Consider the following 20,513-nt stretch of genomic DNA (forward strand, 5'->3'; position numbering starts at 1 on the left):
ACAAACAACAACTGAAACAAGTGACAACTAGAAATGGCTGAATCACTGTACCTTTTAGACACAACCATTAACCTTAGTTTTGTGATATGCTATTTGGTACTTTTTGATTCAGTAGTTGGAGTAAAAAAAAGTTTCTGTATTCAAACCTATTTACAGAACGTCAATATAAAATGTGTGAATATATACATTTAATATACACACATGCACGCACGCACACACACACGCACGCGCGCGCACACACACACACACACACACACACACTCACTCACATATCTAGAAACCAGCACTTAGCCACGTCCTCAATTCTCACTAATGACTCAGTAAATCATTTGTTACTTTAAGACCAGCTTAGATACTATAAGGCTGCAACATATGGCTAAAGAGGTCAAACACAAGCACCCACACTCAGGCTAATTAAATTGTTCCTCCTCATGATTTTCCACAAGTAGTAATACCATTTATATTACAACTATATCTCAATAACTTAGAATTCAGAGTATAAAACCAGTGTCATGAACATATAACTCCCTCACTGTTTAAAGAACACTCCTTCTGTTCTATTTCCACTAATGGTAAGAGGGCACACCAAACTGGATCACATTGGACTGTACAAATTATCTTTACTCTCAATCTAAACAAACGTGAGTTAAAACATTCTGAAATGCTGCATCCTTTGATTTCTTCATCTTTTCAATTGCCCGATGCAGGTCCTGTTGTTGCACAGGTCGAATTTCATCTTCATCATGGCTAAAATGCAAAAAAAAAAACCCCCACCAAATATTCAAATAATTTTAGAATACATCTCCCTAAAATATTTTACCAAGACTAAAAAACGAAGTCTCTTACCCATCCAAGACCCCAAAGACAACCACAACTTACAGCTTCACGTGAATTCTTCCAAGGAATTAATCTATGCATATAAATGTCTTAAGAGATTTTTAAAAAGCACTTACCAGCAAGAGGTAGGAAGCTAAAATGGCTGGCTATAAACATTATAGCTTGGTAACTAAAATCAAATACTTCACACTAAGAATATAAAGGTGTGAAAGTTGATCTAAATGGGATTATAATTCTAATCAAGGATTCAAAAGTCATTCCCATGAAAACCGGAACTAAAAGGTAGCAGTCTTAGGTATATAATATTCATGCATGTGTTTAGCTTTTCATAAACTGAAAATAAAATTCATTCCTACTAATAAAAACCAACTACTCTAAGTCCTCCCCACTTCAATAAGGAGAAAAATATGATCCAATATATAATGTCTCCTTTGTAACTTATAAACACTTAGGAAAAATAATTCAGGGAAAAAGTTATGATAACCTAAGTCCATTACCCAGACTTTTTGCATTGAAATATAACATTTTCAGGGCTTTAAGGACAGCAGAAAAACAGAATTTTCATTAAAATAATTTATTTAAGTAAAATTTATTCATAGGGTTTTTTTTCTCCTCTTAATATATACAAGAATAAAAATCTTCAGAAGATAGATTCTTGGCTACAGAGGTCAAAAGTATTCCCAATTTTAGTGCTAGAGTAGCTGGATTACTCTGGCAACAAATAAATGGAGTGACCCTCTCCACAAAGGGGCTCAAGGGAACACTAAAGATAGGTCCAGAACCAGTGCAGGCACAGCTCCAAGTTAACAGGGTAGCTTTCATGCACACCTTTCTATACCAAGAGAAACCTTTTTTGGCAAAGCTTGCTAGGCAATACAATGTAATTAAACACATGAATAAGACAGGCAAATCCAGGTCACTTGGAATGAAAGCCTCAGGAGATGAAGAAGGGAGACTGAGAAACAATGGGGCAAGAGGTAGAGAACTCATTCGACACAAGCCCCCAAAGTATACTGGTTTGCTAAGAGTCACGTTAGAAGGTTGATATTTTGAACAGGGGCTTAGAAATGCAGGGTTATACTGGTTCAGGGCAAGTGGCCTTATGGGAAACACAGGACTTTTGTTCATCAGAGCTGCATTATTCCATATTCCAGTTCACTAATACGGCTGGTATAAGATTGGTTTCTCAAGCTCAAGATACTTTGAAACTGGTTTCAAGTTTGCTGTAGTGACAAATGACTTCTTTTTTAGTAAATACATTATTAACAAGTTGAAGTCTAGTCCACAGCAACGTCCCCATAAATGTGAAATTTCTGGAAGACAAGGCACTCATTTCCATAATGTAAAAATTTTAAATACAAAAGCAATCCAGGGATACCAGAGCAGCTGTTTTCCTGGTAGAGATGGGTAAGCTTAAGTTTGTCAGCTTTCTGTAACCCAGTTCATGGATTTCCAGTAGAAATTCAGCTTTTGCTCTTTCTCTTCATTTCAGATGCTTCCCCAAACCACCCTCCCTTGCAAATTCATTTCCAGAATTCTCTTTCAGAAAAAAGGCAATAAATAACGTTAGGGGAATTTTAAATTCCAATTTACCTTTTTATTCCATAAGCAGAGTTGGTATTATAAAGCAAAATAAAAGAAACTATCCCAAAAGCTCTAAAAGGGTTGACAAATATTAAGAGATCAACTCTAAATACACATACCTTTCTTCTGATGTAGAATTAACATATTCCCTGACACAGAGGAGGGCAGCATCTCGACACATCTCCTTGAGGTCACTTCCTGAAAACCCATCAGTTTCCTGGGCAACTTCCAGCAGGTCCACATGCCTATCCACCTTAAACAAATATAAAACATACTTTTAAAAAAATGTAAAATATACTGCAAAAGATATATCCAAACATTCTTAGAATTAAAGAAAGTTAAGCATATTGAAACAGCATGGGAGAAGAATCAATAGATAGTATTTTCAGTCTCTAGAAGTTTTCTTTTTTTAACCATAAAAGCTGAAAATTTGAAATCTAATTTTCAGTAATTGTCATTATGACCAAAACATAAATAAGTCTTACTAGATATATCACAGAGTGATGGGGAAGAATAGGCATTCGAATATTGCTGGATTGACTTTGGTGCCTCTTAGGAAGGTCCCACTTTGATACTTTTTTATAATATAGTCAACATACTTGGCAAATAGTCTGGATAATTAAGTCCTGAGACCTGATTTTTTAATATTATGATATTACAAAAATCACATTCTACTAAAATATTCTAACCCTCATTTTAACTGTACTGCTTTGATATTCTACTACCTCAACACTAATTCAGCACCTATGGTTTTGCTCCCCAACCTAAGCTTATACAGTCAAGCCAATTAAGTGATCCTTCTGGGCACATAACAGACTTGGGATAGTTAAAAGCTGATATGTAGCTTAAGAAGAGAAAATGAGAAAGAAAAAAATTGATTATAGTAACTACCATGTATTAAATGATTCTTATATATCATTTGCTGTATTAAGTACTTTACATGGAGTATTCTCATTTAATTCTGACAGGGAAGTATTCTCATTTTCGTTTTCAGAAAATACTAAAACCTGCAGAGGTTAAATAAATTGCCCAAGGTCACACCACTGCCAGAGCCAGGGTTTGAACACAATGCAGTAAAGATCCAGCTGTATTTTTTCCCCCATATAGCTAACCGTTTGTCTTAACATTTATTTTCCCCAAGTTGACTGGAAATGCCATCTTCATTTGTTACTAAATTCCCATTTGTCTTTATGGAAGACCCCCGTGTAACTCTACACAAGGACAAGAGACTTGGAGGTAAGACAACATGGGATCTACTGTTAACTCTGCAACTGTGACCTCACATGACAGTGTTCTCAGTCCTAAATGTGGAGGTTAAATAAAGAGAAATCACATATTCTTTGATAAAAAGAAAACTGCACCCAGAAGGTAGGTGTGGAACAGGCAAGGAAAATGGTAAACTACATATAGATAAATCTAAGCTTTAATATATAAAAACAGTAATAATAATCATTTAATTTGGGATAAAGAACTAAGTAGCACTAAAAGAGAATGTGTAACTTCCAAATGACTAGAGGATGAGGGAAAAAGGAGTGAAGAACACAAGAGCAACACTAAAGAACGAAGGACTGGTGGGGAGGTAGGGGAACTGGAGGGGGAAAGGGGAAGGTGTGGGCAGGGGGTGGGTGGGGGGTGTCCAGGGAGGAAAAAAAAAGCATAATACATGGAAAGCACTAAAATAACAAAGAACAAATGCAAATTTATCAGTAATCACCACAAACACAAACAGAAATCATTACATAATGATAAAAAATAATTCACCAGAAAAATATAATAAATGGACAAACCCGCAACAATACTGGGAGATTTGTAACAACAATACTGGGGATATAAGACGATAAGCTCCTAGGGCTCGTTATAGTTAGAATCTGTGATCTAATGTACAAACATAAAAGCTGACAAACTGATTACAGGAATTCTGTATAATCTGGATATTAGTCCTTTGTTGGTTATAGGGTTGCAAATGTTTTTCCTGTGAAGTGTTCTTGCACTTTGTTCATTGTATCTTGTCATACTTCAAGAAGTCTTAAGTCTGATTACAGTCAGATTTTTCTATTCTCTTTGTAGTTTAAACTTTTTTGTGTGCCTCAGAAACTCACTTTCTCTATAGTTTGTAACAGTGAAAGAGAAAAAATAACCTACACCTGTACCTGTATTATGTATCTATCCACACACATTTATGGAACTGATACACACAACGAACGTCAGGATAATGCTGAGAGTTCTCTACAACAGGATACCAATGATGGTGTGGGGGGAGGGAGCAGGGGAGGGGTTGACATGAAGCAAAATATTAAGATCACCTTTTAAATCCAGGTGCTCGATTTAAAGTTATTTGTGTATATGTCTAAAATAAAAGACCTTCCAAACTATTCTCCGAGATGTTAAAAATTAGTCCTCCTCCCTCAAAAAATCAACGCCTCCACCCTATCCTTTGCCTTCTCCGTTGTTGGGCCACACTATGTTCTAACCACTCACAAATCTTGTGCATGACAGGGTGATAAAGTCACAAAGATGAACAAAACAAGTATAAGAAAAGAATAAATAGAAAATTCCAGTCATTGGGGGAGAAAGATTAGTAAACAGAGATAGCATTCCATAATGGTTAAGAGAAAGGCTCCATCACTACTTTGCTATGTAAACCTGGGTAACTCATATAACTTCTCTGGATTTCAGTATCCAGAGGCGTGTAAAAGAGTACTAATATGTACTGCTTAGATGATTGAGGATTAAATAAAACGATGTGTATCTTACCACAATGCTTGGCACACAGCAAGCACTCTAAAGGCAGCCCTTTTTATTTTAAGATAATGGCTCTAGATAAACCATGAAGTAATGAGAATTATTTTTATTAGGCAAGTATGAAGGCAATTCCCAAGTTAAAAAAAGGTTTTGAGTACTGGGAGCAAATTAGGAATAAATTAATGAACGTCCAAAATAGCTTGAAAGAATAGCACTTATTTGTGTGCGGTTATTCACTATATCTGCCATTGACTGTACACTGCATGATAATCAAAGCATTTTACATATATTGTTTAATTTAAATTATCAAACCGACTCTATGAGATTGTTGGCATTATCTCCGATTTCCAAGTGAGAAAATGAGGCACAGAGATGCTAACAATATTTGCTCAAGGTCACACAGTAGGAAATGGTCAAGCCAGAATGGGATCCTCAGGTCTGTCTCCTAAACCCATGCTTGTTAACTATTCCCGCTGTTACAGAAAATATATAAATTCAGGTTAGTCTGTATAGGGAACAAAAACTATCCTTACTGCAGTGTCAGACATAATACTTGTATTTGATGTAAATGTTACTAGTTCTAATTCTTTCATACTTAAAACGCTAAGCCCAAACCAGTATACTATCTTTTTTAAATGAGTGGGTTGTGTTAAGGATCTATCAATAAGGAATTGTGAAAGACTGGAAAACAGTATCATTTCAAAAGCTTCATTCCTTTCTTCAGAGAAGAAAAAACTCAAAATATAAAAGTCTAGCCACCTGTTTGCATCACAAACTCTAATTCTGCTCAGGAATGTATACGCATGATAATGCTCATCTTATTAAATAAATGTGTGTGCTACTGATTTGAGGCATCTTTTAACAAAATTACATTAATTTCTTACATATTCCACTGAAGTAACAATATGCCTCCAGCATATAAATACCAGCTAGTAGGAAATGAGACATTCCCATGTCAGCAATTATCCAGAGAGCACTCATATTCTGCATTATAAAACTGATTAGACACTAATTCTTTGTACTTTAGTAAGAAACAGAATGCTAAAAATTGCCTGTACTAATGACAAATGTAATTCTAAAAGAATTTCCAAAGATACTACTGTTAAAAAAAGCAGAACACTAAAATCAAAGTTTATATTTGGCAGAATGAGTAGTGTCTTAAATTTAAATGCTAAAATTTAATGGCCTGTGTGAAGTATGGCTATCATACGAGACAAAGAGCTTACATCTCATAATTTACATTCATCATCTATATATCAATGACCTATATCACCTATATTTACACTGGACCACATATATGGGGTTCAAAAATGTTAACTTCCAGCCACACTTCATTAAAAATTTTTTAAATAACTGTATTAGTTAACCTGAAGTCTCCGCAAAATTGTTCACAACTACCTTGTAATGCCTGTTAAATTTCTAGCCACATCATAGCCATTCTAATTCAAAAGATCTTGTGAACTCATTTAATCCCCTTTGTTTTCTTCTCTGTTCATCAATGCCTATCCTTATCAAAGGTTGACCAATGGAGCCTGTTTTATCTAAACAGTACTACAACTACACAATGTCTTCTTGAAAGCAGTAATCAAATATTCAGTTAAAAGGCAAAATGTAATTTGTTGATTTCTCATTCATGGAGGACAGGAGTTCCTTACCCAGAATATATGAAAGGTTTTAGGAATCTCCCCGAAACTATACAAAACATTTCAAGTATGTATGCAGGGTTTTTTTTTTGTTTTTTTTTTTTTTTTGGCGTTACGCGGGCCTCTCACTGTTGTGGCCTCTTCCATTGCGGAGCACGGGCTCCGGACGCGCAGGCTCAGCGGCCATGGCTCACGGGTCCAGCCGCTCCGCGGCATGTGGGATCCTCCCGGACCGGGGCACGAACCCGCGTCCTCTGCATCAGCAGGCGGACTCTCAACCGTTGCGCCACCAGGGAAGCCCATATACACAGTTTTTAAAGGAAAGACGATATAGCTTTATCTCTTTATTAAAGGGCTCTATGATCCCCAAAAGGGTTAGTAACCAATGATCTAATCTCTGTAATTTGTTAGACACTTTAAACTTTAGCAAATAGCATATATGTTATTTTGATATATTGTAAAGAAATGAATGAACAGAACACCACTGAAAGATACAAGACTTGAACACCCAGAAAGACATAAATGCTTCTGGGGAGAAAGAGTCAACATCAAAAATATCTTAATTCTCTTAAATTATGATCCACCAAAAACACTAGTGTTTGTTTTTTTTCTTGAATAAGACAAATTAATTTAAAATTCATACAGAAAAAATAGCATACCAAGAAACTGTGGGCTGGGGTACAACAAGAGGGGTCTAGCCCTACTTGATATTAAAACTTACAAGACCTTAATAATTAAGAGTGTGGTAGGGACTTCCTTGGTGGCACAGTGGTTAAGAATCCACCTGCCAATGCAGGGGACACGGGTTTGTGACCTGGTCCAGGAAGATCCCACATGCCGCGGAGCAACGAAGCCCGTGTGCCACAACTACTGAGCCTGCGCTCTAGAGCCCACGAGCCACAACTACTGAGTCCACGTGCCACAACTACTGAAGCCTGAGCACCTAGAGCCCGTGATCCACAATGAGAAGCCACTGCAAAGAGAAGCCTGCACACCGCAACCAAGAGTAGCCCCCGCTCGCCGCAACGAAGACCCAACGCAGCCAAAAAAAGAAGAAGAAAAAGAAAAAGTGTGGTGCTGGTGAATAAACACAGAAAAGACCAATGACCTGAATGAATTCAAAGTCCAGAAACATAGCCAATACACACGAGAATTTAGTATATGATAAAGGTGGCTTCTCTAATGAGGAAAGGTTGGACTATTCCAAAAAATGGTGTTGGGACAACTGGGTATCCATTTGGAAAAACAAAAGCAAAATTCAATTCATAGCACACATCATACATCTGGATAAATACCAATTATAGCAAAGATTTAAACGTAAACGATAAAACCATAATGGACATCCAGATATTAAGTATCTCCTAATGAAAGACTATAATTCTACCCAAGAAGTAGTCCTCTCTCCAACTGAACTTAATCTCATCCAGTCTCTTGATCCAACTACCAATTTTAGAGGAATTACTGCTCCTTGTATAATCAGCAAAATTCAGACTATGGAAAAATTTGGACAAACCCAACGTGGTTTTTTCAACAAATAAATTGAAAGGGGAAGAGGGAAAGGACGAGAGACATGAAGGGAGAATCTATAGTCTATAGATTAAAAAAGATTTAAAATCTGAAATAATTGAAAATTACAAACTTTATATGGATCCTGAGCCAAACAAAAACATGGTTTAAAAAAAAAAAGACGTTTAGGAAAAAATCAGAAATTTGAAGAGACTAGATATTCAATGATAGTAACAAATTTATGTCATTTTTGCTTAAGTATAACAGTGGTAATGAGGTTAGGTTAAATAAAGAATAGAATCCTTCCTTTTAGAGCTATAACTAAAATATTTACAGATGAGAAATGATGGGAAAACATGGGAGGTAAGGAAGTAGATAGGGTATGGATGAAGCAGAATTAGCCATGGGATGATGGTGATTCAAGGAAGCATGAAAACCACTGAAATATAAGTATGCCTCACTACGGGAAGCTATTTGGTTTCTTAATTTAGATAGCAAGTTCAAATACTGAGTTTACATATGAAGTTTATGATAGTGAGGAATACCATGTTATTAAAATATACTTGGTTACAGAGTTTTGGAAAAACAAGTAGCAAAGCTGGAGAATATGGAAACTTCCTTTACAAACATGGTAGTGGAAAAGGACTTTTAATTTAGGTCAAACTTAGAAGCCATAAAGGGGGGAAAATCCAGTAAAATCAAGACAAACTAGGAAAAAATATTTTCAAATCATATAAACAAAGGGCAAATCTCCCTAATACATTAGAGTTCCTACAAATCTACAAGAAAAAAAACATACTAATAGAAAAATAGGCAGAGAATATGAACAGGTATTTCACACACACACACACACACACACACACACACACACACACACAAATTCTAGAGGCTCTTAAACATATACTGCTCATTTCATCCCTCAATGTAAATGAAAACTATAATGAGATACCATTTTCTACCTATCATGTTGGCACAAAGTTTCATAACATTCTGTTGGCAAGGCTATAGGACAAGAGGCACTCTAACACTGCTGATGTAAGAGTAAACTGGGGGACTTCCCTGGTGGTGCAGTGGTTAAGAATCCACCTGCCAATGCAGGGTTCAATCCCTGGTCCAGGAAGATCCCACATGCCTGTGCAGCTCAACTATTGACCCTGTGCTCTAGAGCGTGAGAGCCACTACTGAGCCTGCGTGCCACAACTACTGAAGCCCGCGCACCTAGAGCCCATGCTCCGCAACAAGAGAAGCCACTGCAAAGAGAAACCCATGCGCCGCAACGAAGAGTAGCCCCCACTTGCCGCAACTAGAGAAAGCCTGTGCGCAGCAACGAAGACCCATGCAGCCAAAAATAAAAATAAAATAAATTTAAACAAAAGAGTAAATTGGCATGAACAATTTGACAACTACTACCAAAATTATAAATATCATACCCTTTGATTTAGCAATTTTTCTTCTGGAAAATTCACCCTACTAATATTCCTGGTACAAGTGTGAAATGACGTATGTACAAGGTTACTCAATGCAGCATTTTTATAGTAGTGAAAGACTGGAATCAACCCAAATGTCCTTCAGTGTGGCACTGATTAAATAAATTATGTTATATCCATATAATGGAATCCTATGCAGTGCAAAAGAAAAGAAAAAAGAGAGAGAGAACAGAACGAGGAAACCATATGCTAATATGGAATCTCAAAAATAAGTGAAAAGAGAGCAACAGAGAACACTGTATATGGTTTATTAATATGGTTTATGTAGAAAAGGGGAGAGGAGTAACATTACATTCTAATTTGCTTGTATAGGAATAACACCATCTGAAAAGATACAGAAGAAATATAAGGGAGATATGAGACTTTTCCCTGTATATCATTTAATATATATATTTTAATTTTTGAAACGTGACTACACCACCTATTTTTAAAATACAAACGATTGAAGATTTTGATTATTGTACCTTAATTCTAAATTCCAACTTCAAAAAATATTGCAATTAAATAAAAACCAAAACCTCCCCATACTTCTCTGCAAAAACAAATGTATCATATAACAGGAAACCAGTCTGAAAAATATCAAAGAGGATTTTAATCTGTAGATATGAAAACACATGGCTTTTTAAAAAGCAAATTACCTTTAATTAGTTCAGATATGCCATAATAATTGAGTTGTATGAGCAGCCAAGAGTTTTACAGTAATTTACAAGTTCAAAGCTACATTATTCCCAGGTTCCTTTTTCATTTCTGTCTAAAATGATTTTATGAACATAAATATTTTTATATTTATAAGATGGGGAAAAATGTAATTTTCTACTTACATTTTCATTTTTCAAGATGAGTTTCAGGATTGCTTCTCTTTGTTTTAGAGCCTAAAAGTAGGATAATTTCCAGTTAGCATTTAAAAAAAAAAGGATCAACTAATTTTCCTAATATTTCTTCCTTTCCATGTAAACTACCTGACAATACCTATAAGAAATGACAGAAACTCTGACAGGTCATGGAAACTTCTGACTAAAGCAAGGTCTAGATTCTAGACTCTAGATTAATCATTTGTGGCCATCTTACTGAACTGTATCTTCTTATTCTGAATCCCCAGTGCCTAGTACCATATCTGGAAAATAACATGCCCTTAAATATTTCTTGAGTGAGTAAATGAATTCCTATGACTACCAATGTCTTTCCTCTACAGCTCTGCAAATCTCCTTAATTTAGGAAATTTCTGAAAACTCACTGCTGCCATAAAATTTTTTATCAGTAACTGGAAGAGATGGCAACAATAACTGCTCGGTTCTTCCATTCAGCATGTAACTTCCATGTCCACTAATTTATATTAGTGAATTTTATTTAGTGTTAATAGCATATTAGTTTATATGCTTGTATGCTCCCCCCCACCCCAGTGATGCTTCATATTACTAGAGAATAGGAGCTTTTATAGAATACCTGACATATACAGTAAATATGAATGCTTTTAAAGATTATTATGGCTGAACTCATCCCTATTCCCACAACCACTGAAAAAAACAGAGCCAGTTACAATGAGTACCAAATTAAGTGACCTGAGAAACAAAACCAAACTGTTGTTTCTGTAATTCAAATGTGTTAAGTATGAAGGTTAATTTGGTATGTTAGGCAATCACCAGTAGGTACTTTTTGTTAATAAGCATTTAACTTGGAAAGGAGTTTTAAGGTAAGGTTAATCATACACTTTGTTATCATAGTTAAACAGTAAGAAAAAAATTATCCTATAAAGTGCATGTGTGTGTTCAATAAAAACAGAATGAAGAGGGGGATTATAAAAATTCCAGTTTCTACATTACAAGTACACAAATTTATGACAAATTTGAAAAAATCTTTTACAACCTATTTTGAACTCATACAAAAATATATTAAACTTGCAACTTTAGTAAAGGCTACTTTCCATGCTGTTGTACCCTATGTTCTATTCTACTGTACATCAAAACCCTTTGTTTGCTCTTAGACGATAAGCAGAGATTCTATCAAGATAATCTTTACCTTCAGAACCACTGAGGTGAACTGATTATCTCTAAAAATATTCTGATGTCTTGGTAACAAAATAAGATCAAATATCTTGTGTGAAGCATACAAAGTTCATCTAAACCTTCAGCAGTCAACCTTTCCAGCCTCATCCCCACCTACTTTCCTTGATGCCCCCTAACTGAACTATCCCCAGAAGTCACCATTAAATATGTGCTTCCACACCTCCTTGCCTTTCTTCATTCTGGTAGAAAAGCATTTCTCTGCTTCACTTGACTGTCAAATTGCTACCATCTTTCATCCTTCAAGGTCCAGCTCGATTCTGTAGGTTTCACTAACTCCTCAGACAGAATTATGTTTTCATCATCATCTCAGGTCCTCACAGTTCTTTAAGCATATTTTTGTGAAGTACATTTTACATTTTTTTTTTTTTTTGGCCACGTGCCATGCAGGATATCTTAGTTCCCCAACCAGGGATCGAACCCACGCCCCCTGCAATGGAAGCACGGAGTCTTAAACCACTGGACTGCCAGGGAAGTCCCCATTTTACATTATTTATTTTTGTGTCCGGCTCCCCTGCAATAAAGAGTTCTTTTAGGACAGGGGCCACGTTCTATTCACCAGAGCCTGGCAGGTGTCTGACACATATTAATGCTCAATAAATATTAGTCATATTAAGTACATTTTATAGTCTCCTATATCACATTAAAAAATCTCTGCACTGAACCATCAGGTAGATTTTCTAACAGACTGCCTAAGTAAATGTATACCCTCAGAGGAATCAGAGGCTGCAGCTGCAGCAAAGAGCCAGCCAGAGTAACTGTGCAGAGGCCATAGCCACCAATTTCAGGAAACCATGTTTACTGCTACAAACTGTTAAGCTGAAGAATATAAAATGGGGCAAATATTTTTAGGCCAGAGATTTTAATTTTGAAAGAAGTGACAGTGTAAGTTCTTCTACATAGCAATATATGTAACATGCTGATTGTATGGTGCATAGAGTCTATTACTAACCCTGTTTGTTTTTTTCTCCTTTAATCTAAAAGCAGACAAAATTCAGTATTTAGGGATTTTGTGCAAAAAAGTATCAAGTTTTAATCCTCTACTTGAGGGTACTTTTAACTAGCAAAAAAGAATGCTAGAAGAAGATACTTACTACCGGTTCAACACCACCCTCACATTTGCATTCTTATGTTAAAGTGTAATATCATAGCTACTGGTTAATCATTAATCCTGCCACAGGAAAGAACTGCCAATAATTAATCAATTAAATACCAGGTGTTCTTCCTGTCAGGCCTTCAGAACGGTTCTTTAACCCTAAAACCCTAATTTCATCCTATCCTAAACCAAAACTATAATTTACATTTTCTTATGTATCTTCCATAGGTAACTTTACTGCATTCTAAAGAAAATCACTGAAGTGTCTAGGCAAACTTGAGGTAATGAGATACTTTGAAGAGAAGCAAACAACATTGATCTTAGGAAAGAAAAATTAAAAAAGCAAGAAAAGGAGTGGAAAGGAGCAAAGTAATTAGGGGGATCCTTGCCCTGTTCCTCCCCTGCCTGTCATAAATAATAAGTCTTATTTTTTAATCATTCCCTTTGTGAAATCACAGATGAAGACATGTAAAAAAGCGAATATTTAACTGTTCATAATATCAATCAAATCCACCTACAGGCTGGTTGATATGAAATCTCGTAGGCATTCTTCTCATTATAGCTGAGTCAAGATCCTGAGGACGATTAGTAGCTCCCATCACTATGACCTAAATATATAAAGAAAACAAAGGTATTAAATATACCAGTAATACTCCTTTCAGGTTGTTATTACTAGGGCTTAGAAGATATAGAAAATTAAGTGGGGTTTAAACTAAATCTTCTATAGGAAATCTGATTGTAATCCAGTATTACTCAAATATTTATAGATACAAATCAGCGTTAATCCTAAATACATCAAATGATAGCAAAGCTGGTAAGGCTGATGCATTTCGCCAGACTTCTAGTAACTAAAATAATAATTATTCAGTTACTGAGGAATTATAAAAATTTTTAAAAACCTATTGTATTTTCCAAAATATGGTTATTCAGTGACTACATGTTGAATAACTTAAAGCTATTTATGTTACAGTTTGGGAGTATATATGAGGGAAATACTTCAAGTCGTTTAATAATATTAAGGAGAGAATCATTTCCCCTACCAGAATCTGAGGATTCTGGTAATAGTAATAGATATCATCTATTTTTTCCTCTGGATTTCACATCATTTCATGGCACTATCAGCACTGCAGGTGACATCTTCTCAGTGCTAATAAAACCTCAAGCAATCCAATTTTAAACAAGGGCAACAGAATAAAAGTAAACATCAAAATGCTGGGTAGAATATTAAAAAAAAAAGAAAAAAAACTGCTGGTGGCCCTGCCAGCCTCTGGGTCTATGCCGCTTATTTATAAAGAACGTAGAGATGAAAAATCAACACGAATAAAGACAAAGATATACAAAACTATTTAATTTCTGAACGGCTTCAATATTACCATTATTGTTGATATTTCTGTATAATATAATTAAGCACACAGCTGTCATCCAAAATGAAATTTATTGGTATTCTAAGGAAAACTTTTATTTCAGCCTAAGAGGTCTTAGATTTCTGAAATAATCTGAAATCTAACTCCAGAACAACATGTTGAAAAATACACTAACTCTTACATTCTACTTTTTTTTTTTTTTTTTTTTTTTTTTAGGCTATGCTGTGCAGCATATGGGATCTTAATTCCCAGACCAGGGATCGAACCCATGTCCCCTGCATTGGGAGTGCAGCATCTTAACCACTGGACTGCCAGGGAAGTTCCTTATATTCTACTTCTACTCTTTATATTTAACATTACTCAACTGCCAAATTACTTTCAATTAACTGTGAGAGGTTGCCACCTAGAGGGAAAAAATATACATACAAATTTGAGAAATAGTTCCGTAATATAATGCAATTTTGTATTTGGGTCAAGTGATCCTAAAGTCAAAATATTAATGCTCTTACCTGTTTTTCTTTACTGACTTTCTACAACTCTATAGAATTAATAAGGAAAATTTCTACCTAATGTAAAACAAAGTCTTTAAAAGTGATCAAATGAATTAATTGTATAAGATAAAGGATGAATATAGTATATTTTGAGATAGAGTATTCATTAGATATTTAGAGAGTTCAAAGTGATATGGAAGCTTGTTGCAGACTGATCATATTATGTTGTAGAGAATCACAAAAAGCACTGTGGTTGAGGCAGCACCTGAAAAAAACTGAAAAAGGGGCTGTGCTTTGAGAAACATTCTAGGTAAACAGCCTGAAACAAAACAAAAACCCATTATGAAACATGAAACACTAAAACTTAGGATCAAGGAATCCAGATAAATCTAGCACAACATGGCCTAATGAATTTATGTGGGGTGATAACAGATATTCACGATGAAGAAGCAAAGCAAGAGTGATTGACATCACTTAAAGAAGTAAATTTTAAGGAGTGATTTTAAGGGGCAAAAAAGATAACCTTTACACATATATTAACTCTATTTAGTGCAAATAAGCTAAAATTAAAAATGGGAAGCAACAGTAATTTTTTAGTATTTATGCAGCAAAATTAATGTACATTTTAGGTATTAGTTAAGACTTCTAAAAGTCTTTAAAACAAAATATTAAGATAAATTTTTTACCATTTCACATTTAAAACAATCAGATCTAAATATATGCCTCAAAAGCTGAACTATGTCAATGAATACCCTAAAAATAATGTTAGCTTTTACGTCTCATGTCTCTCAAGATGAAGAATGTATCATTGACTAACTTGGATTTCCAGTAGCAGTGACAGGTTTAATTGGGCCATTCAACTATTTTTGTTTCCTCTGTGGCAAGGAAACAAAGAAAGTAAGCTGGGGTACTGGGCTCCATCCATAGTCACAGAATAGACAATTTTAGAGGAAAGCTAACTGGTTCCTATTAAAGAAGATGTCTAAAACTATTATTCAAATTAGTAACAGCCATTTTAACCCCCTCAACACACAAAAAAGTTAAAAGCAACATCTTTATTTTCTTCCTCAAAAGTCTGTCATAATAGAACAGTAAATACTATTAGTATAGTAAAGAATAACAGTTCTAAAAATTCAATTTTAATTTGCTGTATCAGAACCACACTGTGGGGCTCTGGACGAAGTGGCTCAGAAGTATATTTCATTCAAATTATTTTATAATATTATCATTATTTCCTTGGTTTTAAAATAATACTCTGATAAGATATAATAGTAACTATCAATATTTCTCTCTTACATGGGCTAACTATTCTCTGCATACTTTAAATACTATTGCTTAGGAGGATAATTAGTGTTTGGAAACCTGCAAACTAAACTCATTGAATAGATTTCTCAGAACCAATGATTAATATAAATTGTTTCTAGTAATTCACCAGAATTTATCTATGTTGTGCTTTCTTCTCTAATCATTGAACAAACACTAAAGGCAATTTTCCCTCAAAATGAAATTATACTTTCATAACGGTGATGTAGGACATGGGGCTTAATTTTCTTCTTAAGAATCAAGTGTCTCAGCACTTTAGATTTATGGTAATGTGGCGGACAAAGGAGATCCTTAAACCCTCTGGCTACAAAACATGCAAAAATAATAAAATATTTTTAAAAACTAAATTAATCAATAAATCTGCAAAAAAGTAAAGGAATTAAGCTGAATCCAGCAACAAAGCCTATACATGATGGAGGCAAGCAAGGGTAGAAGTTGACCATATACCATCTGGACACGTACAGATTTTAAAAAGTGGTGTGTGTGATGAGAGACCACCCTACATAAAGTTGGGACCCATGAAGTACTATGGCCTGAGAAAAGTGGTGAAATATTAGAAAACCTATTTGGCAGAGTCAAGCCTTGGTTCGTGGAAAGATATATAAACACACACACTAAATCTCTGAGATTTCATGGTTCATGGCCAGCTAACATGGATCCTGAACCTGAATTTACCTGTCTTTGGAAAAGAACACAGCAGAGACAAGTACAAAATCCTCTTAGAACAGCAAACCATCAATGTAGATTCCAAAAATTCACACACAAAGTTCTACCAAATATGATTTTTCCCATGAAATCACAAAACACACAAGGAAATAACCATCCTAAACCCAAATGATAGAACAAGATGTACAAATACTTCTATGCTAGAATTACTGAAGATGGACTATAAAATTAGTGTTAATACATTTAAAGGAATAAACAAGAAATAAAAAAAAATCACATAGCAAATACTTATGTAGCATATATATACCAGATACTGTTACAGGCACTTTACTCAGATTAAATCCTTAAAATCCTACAACAGTTCTGAGGTGGATACAATTCTTCCCTTTTTATAGATATTACCCCCTCTATTCAGACACAGGGTGATTATATAATTTTGCCAAAGTTACAAGGCTAACTGATGCCAGGGCTCTGCTTTACTAAGCCAACTGGCAAGAGACCATCAAAACTGATCTGGCAGACCTGAAAAAGAATTTATAGAGCTGAAGAATATAATAACTGAAATGATAAGCTCAATGAAAATGCTACATAGCTGAAGGGATCCAAATGAAGCCAGAATCATCTAATTGGAAGAGGTAAAGAAATTACCCAGAATATAGCACAAAGAGACGGAAAATATGAAAGAGATGTTAAAAAACATGGAATATAAATAAGGTATATCCAAATGGCTTTTGATAAGATCACAAGGAAAATGGAAAAGAAAAAATATTTGAAGAAATAATGGTTGAATTTTTTTTTTTTTTTGGTTGCGCTTGGGTCTTCATTGAGGTGCGCAGGCTTCTCATTGTGGTGGCTTCTCTTGTTGCGGAGCATGGACTCTAGGTGTGCAGGCTCAGTAGTTGTGGCGCATGGACCTAGTTGCTCTGTGACACATGGGATCTTCCTGGACCAGGGCTCAAACCTGTGTACCCTGCATTGGCAGGCAGATACTTAACCACTGCGTCACCAGGGAAGTCCCTCTATGTTTTCTTAAAAGGGGCAAAAAGAGATTACAAAATAGAAAAAACCTACTGAAGTTAAAACAATGAAAAAACATTATTAACCTTCCCAAAACTTTTCCATGAGAAAAGTTTTTAAATACATATATACATGAGATATAAAATAGGTGATTCATGGAAGGGGCGGCGGGGGGAAACCCAAACAGAAAAATGGCTCTAGAAGTTCCATTTCCAGCAATATGGCAGAAAACCAAACATGCCAGAAAATTTTTTAAATTTTCTTTTAAAATACATTATTGATCTGGCAAGAAAGTATGGAATATTCAGAGGTGAAGAACTAGGTGAAAATGGGAACTCCAAAATGTAAATTGAACAATATAGCTGGCTTTCTCTCTGGGGGAATACCAAGGGACCTTAATTTTGGTTTTCACAGCATTTCAGAGGAAAGAGACAAAGCCTAGAACAGAAGACTGTCATGTATAAAATTGGAAAGGTGCATGTGACAGGAAGTGGTTAAGTATATAAGTATCAGCAACTAATGAAAATGAAAGTATAAAATTAAGTTTAAATTAAAAAAATATATATATGTAAATAAGTTTGACTACTCAAAGTACAGAGAGGCCTGTACAAATTGGAAGCATCCTTTTGCTACATTAGTCAGAAATTAGCAAGCAAAGGAAATGTATTTAACCGCCCTACTTCCCTGATGTGTGACAACGTACTGTTAAGTTGTGTGGCACTGACAAAACTAAAATACACAGTTGATTCTTTTTCTAGCTTCTTTTAATCATTCCTTAGAACCTTACAGAAAAGGATATTACAGTTTAGAACATCTGAGAGCTTGCAAGGAAAAACATGCAGCCCCACTTTAACTAAGAAACGACAGACCTGGGTTGGAAACAAGATGTCCGAGTAAAAGAACTTGCACTCGCCTTCTCTCATGAAAACACCAAAATCACAACTAACTGCTGAATAACCATCAACAAAAAAGACTTGAACAAACCAAAAAAGATATTCTATATCCAAAGACAAAGAAGAAGTCACAAAGAGAGCATAGGAGGGGCGTAATCGTATAACATATAATCAAATCCCATACCTGCTGGGTGGGTGACCCACAAACTAGAAAGTAATTATATTGCAGAAGTTCTCCCACAGGAGTGAGAGTTCTGAGTCCCACGTCAGGCTGCCCAGACTGGGGGTCTGGCATCAGCAGGAGGAGCCCCCAGAGCATTTGGCTTTGAAGGCCAGTGGGGCTTGATTACAGGAACTCCACGCATGGAGGGCACACTCAAGGTCCTGTGTGTACCAGGACCCAGGGAAAAAGCAGTGACTTCACAGGAGCCTGGAGAAGACCTACGTGCTGGTCTTGGAGGGTCTCCTGGGGAGGCAGGGTGGCTGTGGCTCACTGTGGGGACAAGGACACTGGTGGCAAAGGTACTAGGGAGTATTCATTGGCATGAGCTCTCCTGAAGTCTGCCATTTTGACATCAAAATGAGGCCCCACTGCAAGATCCAGTGCTGGAACGCCTCAGGCCAAACAACCAACAGGGCTGGAACACAGCCCCACCCATCAGCAGGCAGGCTGCCTAAAGTCTTCCTGAGACCACAGCCGCCTCTAAACACAACCCCTGACACGGCCCTGCCCACCAGAGGGACACGACCCAGCTCCAATCTCCAGTGGGCAGGTACAAGTCCCTCCCACCAGGAAGCCTGCACAAGTCTCTAGACCAGCCTCATCCACCAGGGGACAGACACCATAAGCAAGAGGAACTACAGCACTGCAGCCTGAGGAATGGAGACCACAAACACAGAAAGTTAAGACAAAATGAGACGGCAGAGAAATATGTTCCAGATGAAGGAACAAGATAAAACCCCAGAAGAACAACTAAGTGAAGTGGAGATAGGCAATCTACCCAAAAAAGAATTCAGAGTAATGATAGTAAAGATGATCCATGATCTCGGGAAAAGAATGGAGGCACAGACTGAAAAGATACAAGCAATGCTTAACAAAGAGCTAGAAGACATAAAGAACAAAGAAAGAGTTGAAGAATACAATAACTGAAATGAAAAAATACACTAGAAACAATCAACAGCAAAATAACTGAGGCAGAAGAACAGATAACTGACCTGGAAGACAGAATGGTGGAAATCACTGCTGTGGAACACAATAAGGAAAAAAGAATGAAAAGAAAGGAGGACAGCTAAGAGACCAATGGAACAACATTAAGCACACTAACATTCACATTACAGGGGTCCCAGAAAGAGGAAAGAGAGAAAGGGCCTGAGAAAATATTTGAATAGATCATAGCTAAAAAATTCCCTAACATGGGAAAGGAAACAGTCACTCAAGTCCAGGAAACGCAGAGAGTCCCATGAAGAATAAACCCAAGGAGGAACATGACAAGACACATAATAATAAAGTTGAAAAAATTAAAGTCAGAAAAATATTAAAAACAACAACAGGAAAAAAAAAATAACATACAAGGGAATCCCCATAAGGTAATCAGCTGATTTTTCAGCAAAAACTCTGTAGGCCAGAATGGAGTGGAGTGGTGTGATATACTTAAAGTGATGAAAGGAAAAAACCTACAACCAAGAATACTCTACCCAGCAAGACTCTCATTCTATTTGACAGAAAAAACAAAAGCTTTATGGACACTCAAAAGCTAAGAGAATTGAGCATCACCAAACCAGCTTTACAACAAATGCTAAAGGC

General features: G+C 36.0%; 1 protein-coding gene across 2 annotated transcripts in view; it reads right to left on the reverse strand.

Annotated features, from left to right (window-relative positions):
- Positions 1–626: 626 nt before the first annotated feature.
- ATAD1 (ATPase family AAA domain containing 1) overlaps positions 627–20,513 on the reverse strand; it is a gene marked incomplete at both ends in the record, with an annotated part of 48,795 nt that continues 28,908 nt past the window's right edge. The window contains 4 exons of one of the 2 annotated variants that reach the window (XM_079697398.1): positions 627–747; positions 2,541–2,674; positions 10,621–10,671; positions 13,474–13,563. In XM_079697398.1, coding sequence (XP_079553524.1) covers positions 627–747; positions 2,541–2,674; positions 10,621–10,671; positions 13,474–13,563 — 396 coding nt within the window. The remainder of the gene's footprint in view (positions 748–2,540; positions 2,675–10,620; positions 10,672–13,473; positions 13,564–20,513) is intronic. The other variant, XM_079697399.1, reaches the window with a different exon arrangement.

This window comes from Hyperoodon ampullatus (genome assembly GCF_949752795.1).
Source record: "Hyperoodon ampullatus genome assembly, chromosome: 1".
NCBI lineage: Eukaryota > Metazoa > Chordata > Mammalia > Artiodactyla > Ziphiidae > Hyperoodon > Hyperoodon ampullatus.